Consider the following 21459-nt stretch of genomic DNA (forward strand, 5'->3'; position numbering starts at 1 on the left):
CTTTGGTAGAAATTGTAAGAGACAAAATTTGGTATGGACAAAAATAAAGTGAAACTGATTAATAAATCCAATCTTTGGCCAGGCACTGTGGCTTGCACCTGCAATCTTAGCACTCTGGGAGGTTGAGGCAGGCGGGTCACTTGAGATCAGGAATTTGAGACCAGCCTGGCCAACACGATGAAACCCTGTCTCTACTAAAAATAGCCAGGAGTGGTAGCAGGCATCTGTAATCCTAACTACTCGGGAGACTGAGGCAGAAGAATTGCTTGAGCCCAGGAGGCAGAGGCTGCAGTGAGCTGAGATCACACCATGCACTTCAGCCTTGGCAACAGAGCAAGACTCTGTCTCAAAAAAATAAATAAATAAATAAATAAATCCAATCTTTGTCATAAATTATTGTAGTAGAAAAGAATTATTTCAGTAAGGTAAAAATTTAAATAAAGCTTAATTGCATTCTATAGGAAATTAATATAGAAATTAAGTGGCCATAATTAAATTTATTCCAAAAGCTACCTTTGGGATGAGAAGCCATTCATATTGATATAATTCTGATTACTCTGTTTGGTTTCACAAACATGGACTCAAAACATCCTTAGAAGCAAAATATTGGGTCAAAATCTCCAGTAACATATAGGTGGAGTGGTCTAGGAAGTAACTGGAATTTATTTGTCTAGAGCTTAAGAAATCAGGGCAACAGCAAATCCAGATTTTGCAGGAAAATTTTTGTCTTGAGGTGGTGTCCTGCTCTGCTGCCCAGGCTGAAGTGCAGTGGCTTGATCAGAGCTCACTGCAGCCACAAACTCCTGGGCTCATGCAGTCCTCTTGCCCAAGCCTCCTGAGTAGCTGAGGCTACAGTATGAGCCACCAGACTGGGCTAAATTTTTTGTACAGACAGGTTTTTGCTATACTTCCCAGGCTGGTCTCAAGTGATCTCCCTGCCTCAGCCTCCCAAAGTACTGGGATCACAGATGTGAGCCACTGTGCCTGGCCGAAATACAGATTTTTAAGTTATCAATGTGTAAGTATTAATCTGGTTTTTTTTTTTGCATCTGCCATAAAATAATAATGCATAGTAGGAATCTAATAAATGCTTGTTGAATGTTAGACTCTCTCTAGTCAGCCCTACAAGCAATATGAACAGAAGAATTTTAACTGTAGAGTCATTCATTTTAATTTAGCAATTACTAAATACTTTATAAAAATGTACTTTCATAGCTGGGAGAGTGATAAGCTGAATAAAACTGAGGTTTGCCAAGACTTGAACATATGGAGTATAACCACAAGTCCTATCAAAAACTATACTATGTTGGCTGGGCGTGGTGGCTTATGCCTGTTATCCCAGCACTTTGGGAGGCTGAGGCAGGAGGATCACTTGAGCCCAGAAGTTCAAGATCAGCTTGAGCAAGACAGTGAGAACTCATCTCTACAAAAAAAATTTAAAATTGGCTTGGTATTGTTGTGAGTACCTGTGGTCCTAGTTACTGGGAAGGCTGAGGTAGGAGGCACTTCAGCCTAGGAGGTCAAGGCTGCAGTGAGCCAAAATCAAGCCATTGCACTCCAGCTTGGGCAGCAGAGTGAGAACCTGTCTCAAAAAAAAAAAAAAAAAAAAAAAAAATATATATATATATATATATATATATATATACACACACACATATATATATATATATATATATATTACTATGTCTGATCTATAACCTGAAATATTTTTATCTTCATGTTCCTTATTCACTAACATTTTATTTTTCTTTAAAATTTTTTTCTTTCTTTTTAAATTTGTTTCTACAGATTTCTTCATTCTCCATTTACCAAGGTCATGGGAGATATAGAGGAAACATTATTTGAAGAATTTGAGAACTATTCCTATGAACTAGACTATTACTCTCTGGAGTCTGATTTGGAGGAGAAAGTCGAGCTGGGAGTTGTTCACTGGGTCTCCCTGGTGTTATATTGTTTAGCTTTTGTACTGGGAATTCCGGGAAATGCCATTGTCATTTGGTTCACGGGGTTCAAGTGGAAGAAGTCAGTCACCACTCTGTGGTTCCTCAATCTGGCCATTGCTGATTTCATTTTTGTTCTCTTCCTGCCCCTGTACATTTCCTATGTGGCCATGAATTTCCACTGGCCCTTTGGCATCTGGCTGTGCAAAGCCAATTCCTTCATTGCCCAGTTGAACATGTTTGCCAGTGTTTTCTTCCTGACGGTGATCAGCCTGGACCACTATATCCACTTGATCCATCCTGTCCTGTGTCATCGGCATCGAACCCTCAACAACTCTCTGATTGTCATTATATTCATCTGGCTTTTGGCTTCTCTAATTGGTGGTCCTGCCCTATACTTCCGGGAAACTGTGGAGTTCCGTAACCATACTCTTTGCTATAACAATTTTCAGAAGCATGATCCTGACCTCACTTTGATAAGACACCATGTTCTGACCTGGGTGAAATTTATCTTTGGCTATCTCTTCCCTTTGCTAACAATGAGTATTTTCTACATGTGTCTCATCTTCAAAGTGAAGAAGCGAAGCATCCTGATCTCCAGCAAGCATTTCTGGACAATTCTGGCTGTGGTTGTGGCCTTTGTGGTTTGCTGGACTCCCTATCACCTGTTTAGCATTTGGGAGCTCACCATTCACCACAATAGCTATTCCCACTATGTGCTGCAAGCTGGAATCCCCCTCTCCACTGGTTTGGCATTCCTCAATAGTTGCTTGAACCCCATCCTTTACGTCCTAATTAGTAAAAAGTTCCAAGCTCGCTTCCGGGCCTCGGTTGCTGAGATACTCAAGTATACCCTGTGGGAAGTCAGCTGCTCTGGCACGGTTAGTGAACAGCTCAGGAACTCAGAAATGAAGAATCTGTGTCTCCTGGAAACAGCCCAATAAGTTACTACTTTTCCACAAATCAGTATAAGGCTTCCATATGGGTCCTCTGATGAATGCTTTCAGATTAAAATTGTTTCCAAGATAGAGAGCTGACCCTACTTCTATTGTTTTTGTTTTTGGTCACTATATAGTCATCACATTTTTGTGTGAATATAAAACTTAGGAAGGATCCTCTTGACTCCTTTTGATGTGGCAATAAAAATTTTTAAAAAACTAAAAATACGCCTGGTGTGGTGGCTCGTGCCTGTAATCCCTGCACTTTGGGAGGCCGAGTCAGGCGGACCACAAGGACAAGAGATAGAGACCATCCTGGCCAACATGGTGAAACCCCATCTCTACTAAAATATAATAATTAGCTGGTGTGGTGGCATGCACCTATAATCACAGCTACTCGGGAGGCTGAGGAGGAGAATCACTTGACCCCAGGAGGCAGAGGTTGCAGTGAACTGAGATTGCACCACTGTACTCCAGCCTGGTGACAAAGCGAGACTCTGTCTCAAAGCAAATAAACAAAGAAAAACCTAAAAATACTTAGGAAGGATCTGAATAATTATTTTCTGCAACTTAAATAAAATGCATCATTCTTACTAATTATACCATGGTGAATTAATCACTGTTAAAGCAATATCAGTTATTTTTTAAATAATAATGTTTCTAAAGACTTAAGTCTTTTTTTTTTTTTTTTTTTTTTGAGACGGAGTTTCGCTCTTGTTACCCAGGCTGGAGTGCAATGGCGCGATCTTGGCTCACTGCAACCTCCGCCTCCTGGGTTCAAGCAATTCTCCTGCCTCAGCCTTCTGAGTAGCTGGGATTACAGGCACGCGCCACCATGCCCAGCTAATTTTTTGTATTTTTAGTAGAGACGGGGTTTCACCATTTTGACCAGGAAGGTCTCGATCTCTCGACCTCGTGATCCACCCACCTCGGCCTCCCAAAGTACTGGGATTACAAGCTTGAGCCACCGCGCCCGGCCAAGACTTAAGTCTTAATCTTAAATATGTGATTGGCCAGGTGCAGTGGCTCACACCTGTAATCCCCTTTGGGAGGCCAAGGCAGGTGGATCACCTGAGATCAGGAGTCTGAGACCAGCCTGACCAACATGGAGAAACTCCGTCTGTACTAAAAGTACAAAATTAGCCAGGCATAGTGGTGGGTGCTTGTGATCCCAGCTACTCAGGAGGCTGAGGCAGGAGAATCACTTGAACCCAGGAGGCGGAGGTTGCGGTGAGCCATGATTGCACCATTGCACTCCAGCCTGGGCAACAAGAGCAAAACTCCATCTCAATCAATCAATCGATGATTAATTTTTAAAATGTTAAAATGTTTGCTTAAATTCATTTTAATTTTGAACAAATAACCTACATTTTTTAAATGCAACATGTGTACTCAATTTCTTTATGTAATGTATGTATACACATTTGTGAATTAAAATAATATTTGATTATCTTAAAGCATCTATTCTAGTTAATGATTTGGGGGGATTTTTTTCTTCTTTGTCTCTCTCTCTCTCTAATAGTAGGAACAGCCTTTATTGGTTGCAATGGGAAATGAAAGAGGAGGGGATATGATGACTCATGTTCCCAGGGCAGTGTCCACAGAAACCATCACCACACTCCGAAAACACAGCTAACTAATGATGCTTAATAAACTGCTCCCAAGCTTTGTTGCTTAAAACAATTTATACATGTGATATAATTTTCACAATTCTGAGGGTCAGGAATTCAAAGAAGTCAGGAGGGAGGTTCATCTCTCTCTGCTTTGCAATGTCTGGAGCCTCAGCTGGCCTAGATGATGCAAATCACAGCTGGCAACTGCCTAAGACATCCGTTCCCTCCCTCTCTCTCCCCTCTCAACACAGCTATCCCACCATGGCACTTCAGGGTAGCCAGACTTCTTATGTGACAAAGCGGGGCTCCAAGAGACCAACGTGGAAATTATCTAGCCCTCTTAAAGGCTATGATTGCCACTGGTACAGTACCACTTCCACAGTAATGTCAAAGCAGGCATAGACCAGCTCAGGTTCAAGGGGAAGAGACGTAGATATCCAACTCTCAACAGGAGGAATGTCAAAAAAAAATTGCACTCATCTTTAATCCTCTACAATATCATTATAAACAGAAATGCTTCTTTAAGAATTCTGGATATCAAGTACCTATCAATAGTAGATTGAATAAAGAGAGTGTGGTACATATACACCATAGACTACTACACAGACATAAAAAAGAATGAAATTGTGTCCTTTGCAGCAATATGGATGGAGCTGGAGGCCATTATCCTAAGCAAATTAATGTAGGAACAGAAAACCAAATACTGCATGTTCTCACTTGTAAGTGGGAGCTAAGACTGGGCATGGTGGCTCATACCTGTTATCCCAGTACTTTGGGAGGCCGAGGCAGGCAGATCACCTGAGGTCAGGAGCTCAAGATCAGCGTGGCCAACATGGTGAAACCCCATCTCTACTAAAAATACAAAAATTAGCCAGGCATGGTGGCACACCTGTAATCCCAGGTACTCGGGAGGCTGAGGTAGAAGAATCACTTGAACCCAGGAGGCAGAGGTGCAGTGAGCCAAGATCGCACCATTGCACTCTAGCCTGGGCAACAAGAGCAAAACTCTGTCTCAAAAACAAAAAAACAAACAAACAAACAAACAAAAATCTGAGTGTGGTGGCTTATGCCTGTAATCCTAACACTTTGGGAGGCTGAGGAAGGTGGATCACGAGATCAGGAGTTCAAGACCAGCCTGACCAATATAGTGAAACCCAGTCTCTACTACAAATACAAAAAATTAGCTGGGTGTGGTGGCGTGCACCTGTAATCCTAGCTACTCAGGAGACTGAGGGAGGAGATTTGCTTGAATCCGGGAAGCAGAGGTTGCAGTGAGCCAAGATCATGCCACTGCACTTCAGTCTGGGCAACAGAGCAAGACTCCATCTCAAACAAAACAAAACAAAACTATTGGGTACTTTGCTCACTGCCAGGGTGACAGGATTCATACTTCAAATCTCGGCATCACACAATATTCCCATGTAACGAATCTGCACATGTACCCCCCCCAACTAAAATAAAATTTGAAATTTTAAAAAAAGGAAATGGGTATGTAAACACGTATAAACTAAAACTAACTGTATATATGAAAACAACACTGACCTTCAGATGGCAAATGGACAAGTCTAATTTCAGAATGATTTCAGAAAAAGCATGGACCTATTGATATATTTTCACCTTCTGTTCATATATATATATATATATATATATATAGAGAGAGAGAGAGAGAGAGAGAGAGAGAGAGAGAAGGGGGGGGAGAGAGAGAGAGAGAGAGAGAGACACCAGTGTAAGATCAGTAAAGCATACCTTTATATCAGTGACCCCTTCATGGTGCAAATTGGTTGCATTTTAGACTACATATCCCTTCCAAATCACTTTTTCCCTAAGGAATATAAGCCCTGGGTCTTGTGGGTAACGGTGCAGGGATCCACCATTTTGTCTTACCACCGTTCTGTTGATAAGTCCCTATGAAATGTTTCTTTTCTTTTCTTTTCCTTTTTTTTTTTTTTTTTTTGAGACAGAGTCTCGCACTGTCACCCAGGCTGGAGTGCAATGGCACAATCTCAGCTCCCTGCAACCTCCGCCTCCTGGGTTCACCCAAGGACACAGATATGGCTTCTGTTCGTAAGTCCCTATAAAATGTTTCTTTTTTTTCTTTTTTTATTTTGAGATGGAGTCTCACATTGTCGCCCAGTCTGGAGTGCAATGGTGCAATCTTGGCTCACTGCAATCTCTACCTCCCAGATTCACGCGATTCTCCTGCCTCAGCCTCCCAAGTAACTAGGATTACAGGGGCACACCACCACACCAGGCTAATTTTTTGTATTTTTAGTTGAGACGGTTTCATTATGTTGGTCTCAAACTCCTGGTCTCGAACTCCTGACCTCATGATCTGCCCACCTTAGCCTCCCAACGTGCTGGAATTACAGGCGTAAGCCACCGTGCCCAGCTGAAATATTTCTTTCTGAAAAACTGGATATGTCAGCCTCTTTAGCCTCTGAGCTTCCCCAGACTTCAGTGATAGGTTGGCATAGTCTTGTGCACAGTGGAATGTGTTTAGAAAGTGAGATTAAACCTGCATTAAAAACAATCCTAAAATAAGGTAGAAAATAATAAGTACCATAGAGAGTCAAGAAGTTTGCAAATTGTTCGGAGGAAAGAGATTGCATCCAACTGTGGAGGTGAAGAAACTCTGGAAATCTATATCCTTGTCTTTGGGGTTTCCCAAAGATCCTCCTCTTATCCCAGTCCCTGCTGGAGTCTTTGTCTTATCTGTCTCTGCTACTCACTGCAAGTTTAAAAACATATTTCAATTTCTATAATTTCTCAATTTTCTTTTGAAAATTGTGAATGGAGCAGTCTTTTTGCCTGCCACCGTCCACAGATGTGGCTTGCTCCTCCTCTACCTCCACCGTGATCATGAGGCCTCCCCAGCCATGTGGAACTGTGAGTCCAACTAAACCTCTTTCTTTTGTAAATTGCCAGTCTCTGGTAGGTCTTTATCATCAGCGGAAAACAGACAAATACAGTAAATTGGTACCAGTCGAGTGGGTCACTGCTGAAAAGGTACCTGAAAATGTGGAAGCGACTTTGGAACTGGGTAACAGGCAGAGGCTGGAACAATTTGGAGGGCTCAGAAGAAGACAGGAAAATGTGGGAAAGTTTGGAAATTACTAGAGACTTGTTGAATGACTTTGACAAAAATGCTGATAGCAATGTGAACAATAAAGTCCAGGCTGAGGTGGGCTTAGATGGAGATGAGGAACTTATTGGGAACTGGAGCAAGAGTGACTCATAATGTTTTAGCAGAGACTGGTGGTATTTTGCCCCTGCCCTAGAGATTTGTGGAACTTTGAACTTGAGAGAGATGAGTTAGGGTATCTGGTGTGTAGTAGTCCATTTTCAGGCTGCCAATAAAGACATACCCATGACTGGGTGATTTACAAAGGAAGGAGGTATGATGGACTCACAGTTCCACTTGACTGGGGAGGCTTCACAATCATAGTGGAAAGTGAAAGGGACGTCTCACATGGGGCAGACAAGAGAAGAGAGCTTGTGCAGGGGAAACTCCCCTTTCTTTTTTTTTCTTTTTTTGAGATGGAGTTTTGCTCTTGTTACCCAGGCTGGAGTGCAATGGTGCGATCTCGGCTCACCGCAACCTCCGCCTCCTGGGTTCAGGCAATTCTCCTGCCTCAGCCTCCTGAGTAGCTGGGATTATAGGCACGTGCCACCATGCCCAGCTAATTTTTTGTATTTTTAGTAGAGACGGGGTTTCACCATGTTGACCAGGTTGGTCTCGATCTCTCAACCTTGTGATCCACCCGCCTCGGCCTCCCAAAGTGCTGGGATTACAGGATTGAGCCACCGCGCCCGGCCGAAACTCCCCTTTCTAAAACCAGCAGATCTTCTGAGACTTATTCGCTGTCACAAGAACAGCACAGGAAAGTCCTGCCCCATGTGATTCAATGACCTCTTACTGGGTCCCTCCCATGACACATGGAAATTCAAGATGAGATTTTGGTGGGGACACAGCCAAACCATATCATCCCACCTCTGGCTCCTCCCAAGTCTCATGTCCTCACATTTTAAACCCAATCGTGCCTTCCCAACCAACAGCCCTCCAAAGTCTCAACTCATTTCAGCATTAACTCAAAAGTACTCAGTCCAGGCCAAGTGCAGTGGCTCACACCTGTAATCCCAGTATTTTGGGAGGCCAAGGCAGGTGGATCACCTGAAGTCAGGAGCTCAAGGCCAGCCTGACCAACATGGTGAGACCCTGACTCTACTAAAAATACAAAAATTTGAAGTCACGTAGTATGATCCCTCCTGGCTGCCTTGACAAGCTGGCATTATCTGAATATTTTCCAGGCACATGGTGTAAGCTATCAATGGATCCACCATTCTGGGGTCTAGAGAATGCAATAAGCAGTGCCCCAGTAGAAACTCTGTGTGGGGGCTCCTACCCCACATTTCCCTTCTGCACTGCCCTGGCACAGGTTCTCCATGAGGACTCTGCCCCTCCACCTGGGCATCCAAGCTTTTCCATACATCTGAAATCTAGGCAGAGGTTCCCAAACTTCAATTCTTGATGTCTGTGCACTTGCCGGGCGCTCAACACCATGTGGAAGCTGCCAAGGCTTGAGGCTCGAACCCTCTGAAGCCATGGCCTGAGCTCTACTTTGTCCCCTTTCAGCCATGGCTGGAGTGGCTGGTACACAGGCACCAAGTCCCTAGGCTGCACACAGCATGGAGACCCTGGGCCCAGCCCAGGAAACCACTTTTTCCTCCTAGGCCTCTGGGCCTGTGATGGGAAGGGCTGCTGCAAAGGTGTCTGACATATCCTGGAGATATTTTCTCCACTGTCTTGGTGATTAACATTCAGTTCCTCATTACTTATGCAAATTTCTGCAGCCAGCTTGGATTTCTCCTCAGAAAATGAGATTTTTCTTTCCTATCACCCTGTCAAGCTGCAAAATTTTCAAACTTTTATGCTCTGCTTCCCTTATAAAACTGCCTTTAACAGCACGGAAGTCACCCCTTGAATGCTTTGCTGCTTAGAAATTTCTTCTGTCATGATATGGTTTGGCTGTGTCCCCACTCAAATCTCATCTTGAATTTCCACATGGGAGGGACCTAGTAGGAGGTAATTGAGTCATGGGAGCAGGTCTTTCTGGTGCTGTTCTTGTGATACCCAGTCATGGTAGGGTATCTGGTGGAATATTGATTTAGGGTATCTGGTGGAATAAATTTCTAAGCAGCAAAGCATTCAAGAGGTGACTTGGGTGCTGTTAAAGGAATTCGGTTTTATAAGGGAAGCAGAGCATGAAAATTTGGAAAATTTGCAGCCTGACAATGCGATAAAAAAGAAAATTCCATTTTCTGAGGAGAAATTCAAGCCAGCTGCAGACATTTGCATAAGTAATGGGGAGCCAAATGGTAGTCACCAAGGCAAAGGGAAAATGTCTCCAAGGCACACCAGAGGTCTTCCTAGCAGCCCCTTCCATCAGAAGCCCGAGGCCTAGACTTGCACAAGGAGTAACAGGAATCTACCCGTGGAAAGTAGCAAACAGTGTAGGCATTTCTCAGCAGAAACAGCAGTTAATTTTTCAAATTCTCAGTTTGAGGAAAGATCCAAAGGGTAACATAAAACTCCAAGCTTGGATATGGGCTTGGGGACTCCAAGCCTCCTCCCTGGAGGTTGGAATCAGATTGGTGAGGGAGGAAAAGGGATTGTCAGAGAGCTAATGACCAAGAACAGGATGGCTGACTGTGTAAAGAACAGAGGGGCTGAAGGTGAGGCATACTTTCTACTGGGGCATAGAACTGATGGACAGAGTTGCCTCCCTCTCAATGAAAGGAAGTACTTTGAAATAGAGGGTGAGTCCCAGGGCCACAGAGGCAGGATAGCTGGATTTGAGTTATGACTTAAACACATTCTAGCCCTGTGACCTTGGCTAAATTAATTCCAAGTTCTAGACCTCTGTTTCCCTGATCTGGAAAATGGGGATAGGTTGCTATAAAAATTAAATGAGTTAATGCAGGTAAAGCATTTAGAACAGTGTTTTAACTCTATAAATATTTGATATATATACTAGCTGGGTTTGTTGTTGTTGTTTTTGGTTTTGTTTTGTTTTTTTGAGATGGAGTTTCACTCTTGATGCCCAGGCTGGAGTGCAGTGGTGCAATCCCAGCTCACTGCAACCTCTACCTCCTGGGTTCAAGCAATTCTCCTACCTCAACCTCCAGAGTAGCTGGGATTATAGGTGCCTGCCACCACGCCTGGCTAATTTTTGTATTTTTAGTAGAGACAAGGTTTCATCATGTTGGCCAGGCTGGTCTTGAACTCGACCTCGTGATGCACCCGCCTTGGCCTCCCAAAGTACTGAGATTGCAGGAGTGAGCCACCACATCCAGGCTAAACAAATTATTGTTAGTTTTTTCATCGACTTCTGCTGATACTTAACATTTTGATCAAGCTATTTGAAACTCAATCCCTTTACTATGTGAATAATTGTGGATTTTTATTACCATTCACTTAAGTTTATTCGTGGTTTTGGGGTGGTTTTTGTTTTTTCGGCATTTTCAGAATTCTCAGGCTCTTTGGTTTTCCAGAAAATGAAGTGCTGCCCTCTGCTGGCTCTCATGATGACAACCTGAAAATGTCTCCCATGACTTTCAGGCTGTGTTGGGACTACAAACATTGCCTAGAGATATTATTCGATGCATGTATCTGTTAAAGAAATCCTCTTCATAATTTCCCACAGTCAAGGCAGCCACAACATAAAATCAGACTGAGAGGAAAACTTCTGCTGATACTTAACATTTTGGTCAAGCTATTTGGTCAACCCCTTTACTATGTGAATAATTGCGAATTTTTATTACCATTCACCATTCAGTTAAGTTTATTTAAGGTTTGGGGTTTTGGGGTGTGTGTGTGTGTGTGTGTGTGTGTGTGTGTGTGTGTGTGTGTGTGTGTGTGTGTGTGTGTGTGTGTGTGTATTTTCAGAATTTCCAGGCTCTGGTTTTCCAGAAAATGAAGTGCTGCCCTCTGCTGGCTCTCATGATAATGACAACCTGAAAATGTCTCCCATGACTTTTTTTGAGACGAAGAGTTTCACTCTTGATGCCCAGGCTGGAGTGCAATGGCACCATCTCGGCTCACTGCAACCTCCACCTCCCAGGTTCAAGCGATTCTTCTGTCTCAGCCTCCCGAGTAGCTGGGATTACAGGCACGTGCCACCACACCCAGCTAATTTTGTATTTTTAGTAGAGACAGGGTTTCACCATGTTGGTCAGGCTGGTCTTGAACTCCCAATCTCAGGTAGTCTGCCAGCCTCAGCCTCCCAAAGCGCTGGGATTACAGGTGTGAGCCACTGCACCTGGCCTCCCATGACTTTCAGGCTGTGTTGGTTGGACTATAAACATTGCTGAGAGGGCCGGGCGCGGTGGCTCAAGCCTGTAATCCCAGCACTTTGGGAGGCCGAGACGGGTGGATCACGAGGTCAAGAGATCGAGACCATCCTGGTCAACGTGGTGAAACCCCGTCTTTACTAAAAATACAAAAAATGAACTGGGCATGGTGGCGCATGCCTGTAATCCCAGCTACTCAGGAGGCTGAGGCAGGAGAATTGCCTGAACCCAGGAGGCGGAGGTTGCGGTGAGCCGAGATCGTGCCATTGCACTCCAGCCTGGGTAACAAGAGTGAAACTCCGTCACAAAAAAAAAAAAAAAACGAAAACATTGCTGAGATATTATTCAATGTGTGTATCTGTTAAATCCTCTTTATAATACAGTTTCCCACAGTCAAGGCAGTTACAACATAGTATCAGATTGAGAGGAAATAGCATTGTCTAGTTCTTTTCTTTAGACAGAGTCTCGCCCTGTCGCCCAGGCTGGAGTACAGTGGCTGCACTCTTGGCTCACTTCAACCTCCACTTCCTGGGTTGAAGCAATTCTCCTGCCTCAGCCTCCAAAGTAGCTGGGATTACAGGTGCCCGCCACCACACACAGCTAATTTTTGTATTTTTAGTAGAGACGGGGTTTCGCCATGTTGGCCAGGCTGGTCTCTCAACTCCTGACCTTGTGATCTGCCCACCTCGGCCTCCCAAACTGCTGGGATTACAGGTGTGAGCCACCACACTGGGCCAACACTGGTCTTGATCTATTAAAAAATTGACCTGCCAGGCGCGGTGGCTCAAACCTGTAATCCCAGCACTTTGGGAGGCCAAGGCAGGTGGATCACGAGGTCGAGAGATCAAGACCATCCTGGTCAACATGGTGAAACCCCGTCTCTACTAAAAATACAAAAAATTAGCTGGGCATGGTGGCACGTGTCTGTAATCCCAGCTACTCAGGAGGCTGAGGCAGGAGAATTGCTTGAACCCAGGAGGCAGAGGTTGCGGTGAGCCAAGATCGCACCATTGCACTCCAGCCTGGGTAACAAGAGCGAAACTCTGTCTCAAAAAAAAAAAAAATTGACCTAAAAATTTTTGATCATTTGAGATCAGCAATTCCCAAGCACTAGTTTTGTAAAACTATTGTAAAAAAAAGCCCTATCAAACATTAGCCAGACCCCAAATTCACTGTCAAAATGAAGCTGTTTCCAATGCTTATCACTTTACTCAACATACTACCTTCAGCCCAGTATTTACCTGCAGCATGAGGACCAATCATATTTCCAAATCCAAGTAACATACCCCACCCCCACAACCAAGCAACTATGAAGTATCAAAGGAAAGTCAAGTTTATCTGGGAAGCCTGGGAACCAGCTACCTATATAATCACCTCCCAGGACACAGTGCTACTCCAAATCACATTCCCAACACTTAAAAGATGGTTTCTTCACAACATGAGTCATTATTTTAAATTTGTAAACTTTAAGTTGTTGTTTAATTCATGCAGAATTCTGGGAAGCCCTCCCTCCTCTGGGTTAGGTGTCTTCTAGCAGTGTCACACATCTCACATCTTCAGGTGAGCTTTGCAATTACTGCTTTCCAGCCAACAACTGATCCCAATGCAAAGATGCTGGGTTACAATAAATCACGTCATCAGGCATTGCTAAGGACATCACAAGTGGGTAAAGTTGCATGACAATTTTTTTTTTTTTTTTTGAGACAGGGCCTTGCTCTGGCACCCAGGCCGGAATAGTGGCACCACCTCACCTCACTGCAGCTTCAACCTCCTGGGCTCAAGCAATCCTCCCACCTCAAGCTCCCAAATAGCTGGGAATATAGGGGTGGGTGCACCACCATGCTCAGCTAAGTTTTCTATTTTTTTGTAGGGTCAGGGTCTCTCCATATTGCCCAGGCTGGTATTGACCCACTCACTTCAGCCTCCCAAAGTGCTGGGATTATAGGCATAAACCCCCACACCTAGCCTCCACTACCATTTTTTAACAATGCTCAACCAAATTTTTATTATTTAGGAATCACATATTCATTTAATTCCTTCCATCAAAATGAAAGGAACATACACACCACCCCTCTGTGTAACATAGTCAAAAGCCACAGGTAATCTTTCAAGCTTTTATTTAAATGCCATAATCCAGGATGGATTTTAGATCTTGTTGAAAGCAGCCACATCCATGGACTGGACATAATCCTCAAAAGCAGTGATCTGCTCCTCCAGCATATCTGTTCCAACTTTATCATCTTCAACTACACATTGTATTTGAAGTTTCTTAATTCCATATCCCACCGGAACTAGTTTAGCTAAAAAGAGCATTAAGAAAAATCTTAGTTAGAAAAGTCCTGTAGAGAAAGAAATGAAGCTGTATGAAAATTCCAGATGTCAGTTTAAAAAAAAAAGGAATGCCTCAACTCACATGAGCCCCAGACTAAGCCGTCTGCTTGAATGCTTCTGACACACTCCTCTAATTTTGCCATATCTGTCTCATCATCCCAAGGTTTCACATCCAGTAAGATGGAAGACTTGGCAACAAGTGCAGGTTCTAAAAAACATAAACAGCATTACTCAAATAATGAATTACGTTTTTTCCACCCTCTAAGACACAAACAAATCATCTCAATGTTTCGAGAGCGACTATCTCCTTAGTCAAAACTACAGATACATCTTGTGTCTGTCACACATATGCCCACTTTCTGTTTTGCTAAGAAAGAGGTGTTTAATTGTGTTAACAGTTTCTTTCCCACAGAGGAATGCCACAACTGCTACCATAAGAACAGCTGCAGACCAGTAGCTGTGGAAGAACCCCTACAGGAGGTTTTAAAATATTAACCTATTCAAGGACTGTAAAGGAAATTACTTCAAGGACAACTTTGAAAAACATTACTTACATTACTACGAAATGAAGTTAAAAACAAATGACCTACTTTTAGCTTTCTTTGATTCATATTGTGCAAGACGTTCTTCCCTTAGCCTCTTTGCTTCTTCACTTTCCTATAAAGAAAAAAAAAATTAATCCATTTTTTCAGAAAGCCAGTTGTTCGTCTGCTTAAAGCTAGTGGGATCATCACAAAAAAGACTGGCTTTATCAGAAAAAAGCAAATACATCACGAACTCAGCCGAAAGATGGTGATTTGATTTTATTCATCATGCAACCAGTCAGAATTGATAAAGGCATGTAAATCAAAACCAGGATTCAAATCCTGGCAATTCGGTTTATCCACAATGATAAACTGCCGATCAGTGTGTGTATGTGCGTTGTTTTTTTTTTTTTTTTTTTGAGACGGAGTCTCTCTCTGTTGTCCAGGCTGGAGCACAATCACAGCTCCTTGTAACCTCCGCCTTCTGGGTTCAAGTAATTCTCTGCCTCAGATGGCATTGCAGGCACCCGCCACCACACCTGGCTAATTTTTTTTGTATTTTTAGTAGAGATGGGGTTTCACCAACTTGGCCAGGCTGTTCTTGAACTCCTGACCTCATGACCCACCCACCTCAGCCTCCCAAATTGCTGGGATTACAGGCGTGAGCTACTGCACCCAGCCAATGTTTTCTTTATAGAAGATGCCATACCTCCTCATCATCAGATCCGAAGAGATCAATGTCATCATCATCTTTACTATCTGTAGCTCCACTTCCTGTAGTGTCTTCCACATCCACAGGACCATACTTGCCCAAAGCTTTCTTCACTCCTGGCAGGCTTGAAAAACATTTAAATTCAACCACTATTGAGCTGGTATAACATCCTTTTCCAGACCATACAAAATAACTTGTTTCAATCACTATTCATCACTAGACCCCTTTTGCAATAATTTACTCTTTTACATACTCCCAGGTAAACACTGTCATATGTTCAACTGGTCACCCAACAAAACGTTAGTCCCATGTGAAACAGTATTTTCAACACTCACTATGATTTACTCTTTTAGTATGCACATTTCTGTTTGAAATTTCGTTAAGTATGCTCAGTTCCATTCTTACTGAAATGGAATCCACTTTCCCAAACTTCCACCCTTGTTGGCAGTTTCAGAATAGCCAAGGACTGAATGAATGAGCCACCCTCTCACCCCAGAGGTGGGGCCCCCAGGTCAGGGTCGAGGTACATTGGCAGGGCAGTGTGGGGAAAAGTTGAATTGCTGTTGTCCATGTTCTACCTGTTCTGTGAAAAAATGGAGGACTTCAGTCTCTTGGCCTTCTAAGGTTACTGAAAAATTTAGCTTACAATATCCCAACAAAGCTAAAGTAGCCTGGGTCCAGTTTTGTCATGTGAACATGCTGATTAACTTCGAGAGCAGTCTTATTGCTCAGCTTGACACAAAGATGATTTTACCTGGCCTTTTCCTTTTCATAAGACTTGATGTGGTTATACCAACGTAGGGCATGACACAAGTCGGCAGGCGGTGGGCCAGACACTGCTTCAAATACTGCCACATCTGCTTGTGATGGCACATACCTGCCAATGACACAGAAACGTTCATACACACCTTGGAAAGACAAACGCCAGCGAAAATAATGCTGCATGCATCACATTAATCAGTGGGCACTAGCCCCGGTAGGGGTGCTTTAATACTTTTTTTTAAATTATTATCAGCTCTTTAAAATCAAACCATGCTTGGGTCGCCACGTTATCCTGAGAAATGTCTTGCCACTTAGTAGACCTCAACGATTGCAATCTCTAGCATTGCTCTATCTACAGCCCAACATTTTAACTGGGCAGCGACGCGACTACACCTGGCTGAATTAAGTGTAAACAAAGCACATTTCAACCATTTACTGCTAGTGAACCGCTCCCCGGAGCCCGGGCTCGCACCACACGCGGGCCTTGGGAGATGGTAACGGAGGGCGCTAACCCCTCATCCTCCCTCCCTCCCGGGGCAGCCGACGCTGCAACACGTGGCCCCGGCCCCGGCCCCGGCCCCGGCAAGCCTCCCCACCATCCCGTCTCGGCCCGTCCGCTCACCCCTCGATGTAGCTCTTGTCCGCCAGGTAGTCGTTGAGCACCTGGAGGCCGGCGGGGCTTTTCAGGTCTCCGAAACCCATGACGTCTGCTGTATCCGAGAGCTGGGGAGCAGCAGAAAGAGAGAGCGTACGCTAACGGCGCCCCGCGCTCAAAGAGAAAAAAGGGCCCAGAGAGGCCGGAAAATTCCTTATATAGAGACGGAGGCGTTTCCCTCCACCGCGCCCGACCAAAGGTTAAAGGTCAACGTGCGTTAGCATTCTCACTTCTTCCACGTACGAATTGGGGGCCCTGAATTAAGTGGCCCACAAATTGTCCCTGGACCCTTCGTTGCGTTTGGAAATAAATAAAACCGGCATGTCTTATTAAAGTCGTACCTCCACGACTCCGGAAGATAACGGGAACCGCCCCTTGATGCGCCGGAGATGACCAAAGACGCTCGACCTCGGGGCTACAGGCCACTTCCGGCGGAACTGCGGGTCCAAGTTGTCCTTCCCGCCTCCCCGCTGGGCCGACCTCCGCTCCACCCTCTGGTCGGCTGACGGAAATTGCCGACAGACTTGTCGAATGCGAGGATTCTAGTCCCTCCGGGCTTTCCGTTCTCCAGCCTCGGCTGACAGAGTTAGCTGAGGCCGCCATATTAAGTAAGCGACCCGGTCTCCTTAGGGTCGTAGTGGTCCGGACAGTTTAGCAGAGCAGCCTCCGCGGCTCCGAGGAGAAGGTGAGGTCTTGCATGGATGGGAAGGGTGAGATGCGTCGGTCAGCGGTTTATTTCTTGACGGGACTGTTTCCTTTGGCCCACGCGACTTTTTCTTCTCTTGTCCTTGACTGGGCGCCGCCTCCCGCTCCGCCGCCTCACAAGCCCCTGAGAACCGGCAGATGGGGAGGGACTTTTAGCCACGGAGTCTGGGCTGATGAAGCAGAAAGGAAGAGGAGGGTCAGGGGACCCTTGGGAACGCTGGCCCGAATGCACGCTTGCAGGCGACCTTTCCTCTGCAGGGAAGATTCAGGACATTCCCCTCTCCGAGGAGGACGTTTTGTTCCCCAGGAGAGAACTAGTGTCCGATGCCTTAGGCCTTAAGACTGAGCCTGTCCCCTCAGATTTCCACACACCTGGTACACTGTCTGGTTGTTTCGCCGCTGTTGTTTCGTTCACGCCTCTGTTGACTGTTTGTTTTGTCCATTGACCGCATTGGACAGCATTTTATTCCTTTAACTGACGAGGAAATTGAGAAAAAGGACTTTTGAAAAGTTAGCCCAGGGTTGCATTGTGAATAACAAAACGTTGTTTACACGTTCTTGGGATCTAATGCTTTTACTGTAAGACCTTGAATCAGGCACAACTCTGTTCACACACGAATTGACGGTATACAAGTGTAACAGTCACTTTGGGTAAGTAAACAGTTATTTTTGTTTTGCGGAATACTCTTGTTTTCACCGAGTTAGGGCTGCCAGAGCACCTGCACTTTTTAAATCCGGGAAAGTGCTCTATACGAGTTACGACCAGAAATTAGAGATTCAGTTCACTTAACAGTTATTGAGCGTTTACGAGCCAAAAATGAGTTCGTAAAGAAGAATAAAATAGATATGACTGGGGAATCGTCAGGAAATGTTAGATAGGCTGGTCAATGAAAATCTCCTTCATTGGTTTTTAAGCCAAGATGTGAAGGATGAGGAGTGGCCCGAAAGATCAGAGGGAAGAGCATTTCAGTCTGAGATTACAGCCGGTGGCAAGAGGGGAGGGGCTGTGTGGGAACAGTGTGAAAGTCTGGTGACCTGTTAAGCTATTGAAATACCCCAGGCAAGGAGTGGTGGTGGATTGGGATAGGGTAGTACCTTGGATGGATGCAGGATCCATGTTGGAGAACGTGGAATAGTATGGTCCCTATACGGAAAGGTGCCCAGTCTAGTATTAGAAATGATTGGTCATTAGCATTTTTCCGTCTAAAGAGACAATTATTTTTGTTGCTGCTTGGTATGTCAGTGTTCAAAACACATATGCAAGTGTTGCAAATGTGTGTTTCTTCCTTTGGCCTATGCTTTGATGCCAGTGTCAATAGCCTAGTTCTAGTTGATTTCCTATCTAAAGTGAATACTGTTGTTATATCCTATTTTAAGTAGTATTAAAGTTTTAAAATTGAATGAAATACTGATTGTTGATTGCAAATCTGTCAATGCTCTAATGCAGTAAGCTTAGGTTTACATTTATATATGCCATCAGTTTTTAATAAGACAGATGTTACTCATTTCTAGAACTTGGTGATACCGTGTTAGGTCTTCAAGAAGGGAAGTATGCAAACTCTTTGTCCTCAAGGAGCTTACAGTCTGATAGGTACTAAAACTGATTACTAACCTGCCGTTTAGTAAGTGGAATAATAAAGATAAATACACAGTGTGTACTGGTACTAAAGAAAAAGCACAAAGAGCACTTTAAAACTGATTATCGGTGGCCGTGGTGGTTCACACCTGTAATCCCAGCACTTTGGGAGGCCAAGGTGGGTGTTATCACCTGAGGTCAGAAGTTCAAGACCAGCCTGGCCAACTTGGCCAACGTTGTCTCAACTAAAAATACAAAAATTAGCCGGGCATGGTGGCAGGTACCTGTAATCCCAGCTGCTTGGGAAGCTGAGGCAGGAGAATTGCTTGAACCTGGGAGGCACAGGTTGCAGTGAGCCAAGATCATGCCATTGCACTCCAACCTGAGCGACAGAACGAGACTCTGTCTCAAAGAAAAAAAAAGCCACACACACAGAAACTTATTGTCAGTGGCCACCAGTACTGCCTAAGTTGAATTCAACTTTAACTGGCATTTATTGAGCTCCTACTAAGAGCTCATAGTCTAGGAAGTACTGTTTTCCTCCTGCTCTGTAAGTCAAGAACCAGTAACTGATTTACCCAAAATTACTCACTAGCAGGAAACAGAGTTGATGTTTGCAAATTCAGTATCACATATTCTTAATTAATGAAATGATGAATTAATGACATTTCCTGTTGTACATCATCTGTGATAAGTGTGCAGAATTTTGTGCTTAAAACCAATGTATATGCACTGTTATCCAATAATACTGTTGCAAGTATTGAAACTTTACTGTTGAAATTTTTTTTAATACATTCTAATCACATAATTTGCTGCTTCTTTTTTTGCTTGTTTGTTTGTTTGTTTTTTGAGACAGGATCTTATTCTGTCTCCCAGGCTGGAATGCAGTGGCATGATTAAAGCTCATTGTAACCTTGAACACCTGGGCTCAAGCCATCCTCCCAGGTCAGCCTCCTGAGGAGCTGGGACTACAGGTGCATGCCACCACACCCAGCTAATTTTTCTTTTTTTGGTAGAGATGGGATCCTATTGTGTTGCCCAGGCTGATCTCGAACTCCTTGAGGTAGCCTTCCAAAGTGTTGCGACTACAGGCATGAGCCACTTCATCTGGCCAATTTGCATTTTTAATACCTTTAGAAGTTCCAAATGATTTTAGATGCTTAACCTATATGATCAAGTGAATAGGCAAAAAGGTCAGTGCTTAGCCTATGTGATCAAGTAGGAAAAAAAAAAACCAACAAGTCTAGAAGTTTTGGTAACTTGGCTGGGCACAGTGGCTCATGCCTGTAATCCTAGCACTTTGGGAGGCCGAGGTGGGTGGGTCACCTGAGGTCCAGAGTTTGAGACCAGCCTGGCCAACATGGTGAAACCCCATCTCTACTAAAAATACAAAAATTTTCTGGGTAAAGTGACTCACACCTGTAATCCCAGCACTTTGGGAGGCTGAAGCAGGCTGATCACCTGAGGTCAGGAGTCGAAGACCAGCCTGGCCAACATGGTGAAACCCCGTCCTACTAAAAATACAAAAATTTGCCAGAGTGGTGGTAGGAACCTGTAATCTCAGCACTAGGGAGGCTGAGACAGGAGAATCGCTTGAACCTGGGAGGCAGAGGTTGCAGTGAATCGAGATCACACCACTGCACTCCTGGGTGACAGTGAGACTGGGTGACAGCGAGACTGCCCCTCAAAAATAAATACATAAATAAGTAATAAAAATGCAAAAATTAGCCTGGTATGGTTGTGCACACCTGTGGTCCCAGCTACTCAGGAGGCTGAGGCAGAATTGCTTGAACCTAGGAGGCAGACGTTGCAGTGAGCTGAGACTGCACCACTGCACTCCAGCCTGGGCAGCAGAGTAAGACTGCATCTCAAAAAAAAAAAAAAGTTTCGGTAATTTTTCTTTCTGTTTGTGTTGTTTGTCTTTGAGTCTTGGTGTTTATGTAATCCACCCCCATTTATTTCAGTAATTCAGTAAGCCTTTTAGAGCAGTGTCTCAACTTCAGGACTATCGATACTTTGGATAATTTTTTATTGTGGAGGACTGTCCTGTATGTTATAGGGTGTTTAGCCAGCACCCTGCCCTCTATCCACTAGATGTTGGTAACTTCCCCCTGTTTGCGACAGCACTGTCTTCAGCTGTTGTTGAATACTCCCTGGGGAACAAAATTGTCCCCAGTTAAGAACTGTTGTTTAAGAGCTTACTCTGTGCCATCCTGGTTGATAGGTACTGAAGATAGAAAAAATCAAGGAGTTAATGCAGTGAGGGCAGAATGGGCTTATAAACACGTAATTGGAAATCTGTAAGACAAGTGTATCAGAAAATAGCACTCAAGACACCTCAAAGGCTTGGGCT

General features: G+C 44.2%; 3 protein-coding genes and 2 non-coding genes across 5 annotated transcripts in view; 2 read left to right on the forward strand and 3 right to left on the reverse strand.

Moving 5' to 3' along the window:
- The window catches only part of CMKLR2 (chemerin chemokine-like receptor 2), a 50990-nt gene extending 47485 nt beyond the window's left edge, over positions 1 to 3505 (forward strand). The window contains exon 3 of the mRNA XM_074398674.1: positions 1789 to 3505. Coding sequence (XP_074254775.1) covers positions 1817 to 2884 — 1068 coding nt within the window. The 5' untranslated portion in view covers positions 1789 to 1816 and the 3' untranslated portion in view covers positions 2885 to 3505. The remainder of the gene's footprint in view (positions 1 to 1788) is intronic.
- Positions 3506 to 13941: 10436 nt separating this feature from the next.
- On the reverse strand, positions 13942 to 17264 carry EEF1B2 (eukaryotic translation elongation factor 1 beta 2). The gene is made up of 7 exons (XM_039469593.2): positions 17167 to 17264; positions 16793 to 16893; positions 16163 to 16285; positions 15406 to 15532; positions 14763 to 14829; positions 14255 to 14380; positions 13942 to 14141 (listed from the first exon to the last, which is right to left on the reverse strand). Exons 2-7 carry the CDS (start codon positions 16870 to 16872, stop codon positions 13987 to 13989), a joined length of 678 nt encoding a protein of 225 aa, XP_039325527.1. The 5' UTR covers positions 16873 to 16893; positions 17167 to 17264; the 3' UTR covers positions 13942 to 13986.
- LOC120364461 (small nucleolar RNA SNORA41) lies at positions 14504 to 14637 on the reverse strand. Its single transcript, XR_005579714.1, has one exon. It is a non-coding gene; the product is annotated as a small nucleolar RNA SNORA41 (small nucleolar RNA).
- Positions 14916 to 14994, reverse strand: LOC120364459 (small nucleolar RNA SNORD51). The gene has a single exon (XR_005579712.1). It is a non-coding gene; the product is annotated as a small nucleolar RNA SNORD51 (small nucleolar RNA).
- A 65-nt stretch (positions 17265 to 17329) lies between the features above and the next one.
- NDUFS1 (NADH:ubiquinone oxidoreductase core subunit S1) overlaps positions 17330 to 21459 on the forward strand; it is a 38329-nt gene continuing 34199 nt past the window's right edge. The window contains exon 1 of the mRNA XM_039469592.2: positions 17330 to 17510. The gene's annotated coding sequence lies outside the window, so the exon portion shown is untranslated. The remainder of the gene's footprint in view (positions 17511 to 21459) is intronic.

Source organism: Saimiri boliviensis, chromosome 5, assembly GCF_048565385.1.
Source record: "Saimiri boliviensis isolate mSaiBol1 chromosome 5, mSaiBol1.pri, whole genome shotgun sequence".
Taxonomy (NCBI): domain Eukaryota; kingdom Metazoa; phylum Chordata; class Mammalia; order Primates; family Cebidae; genus Saimiri; species Saimiri boliviensis.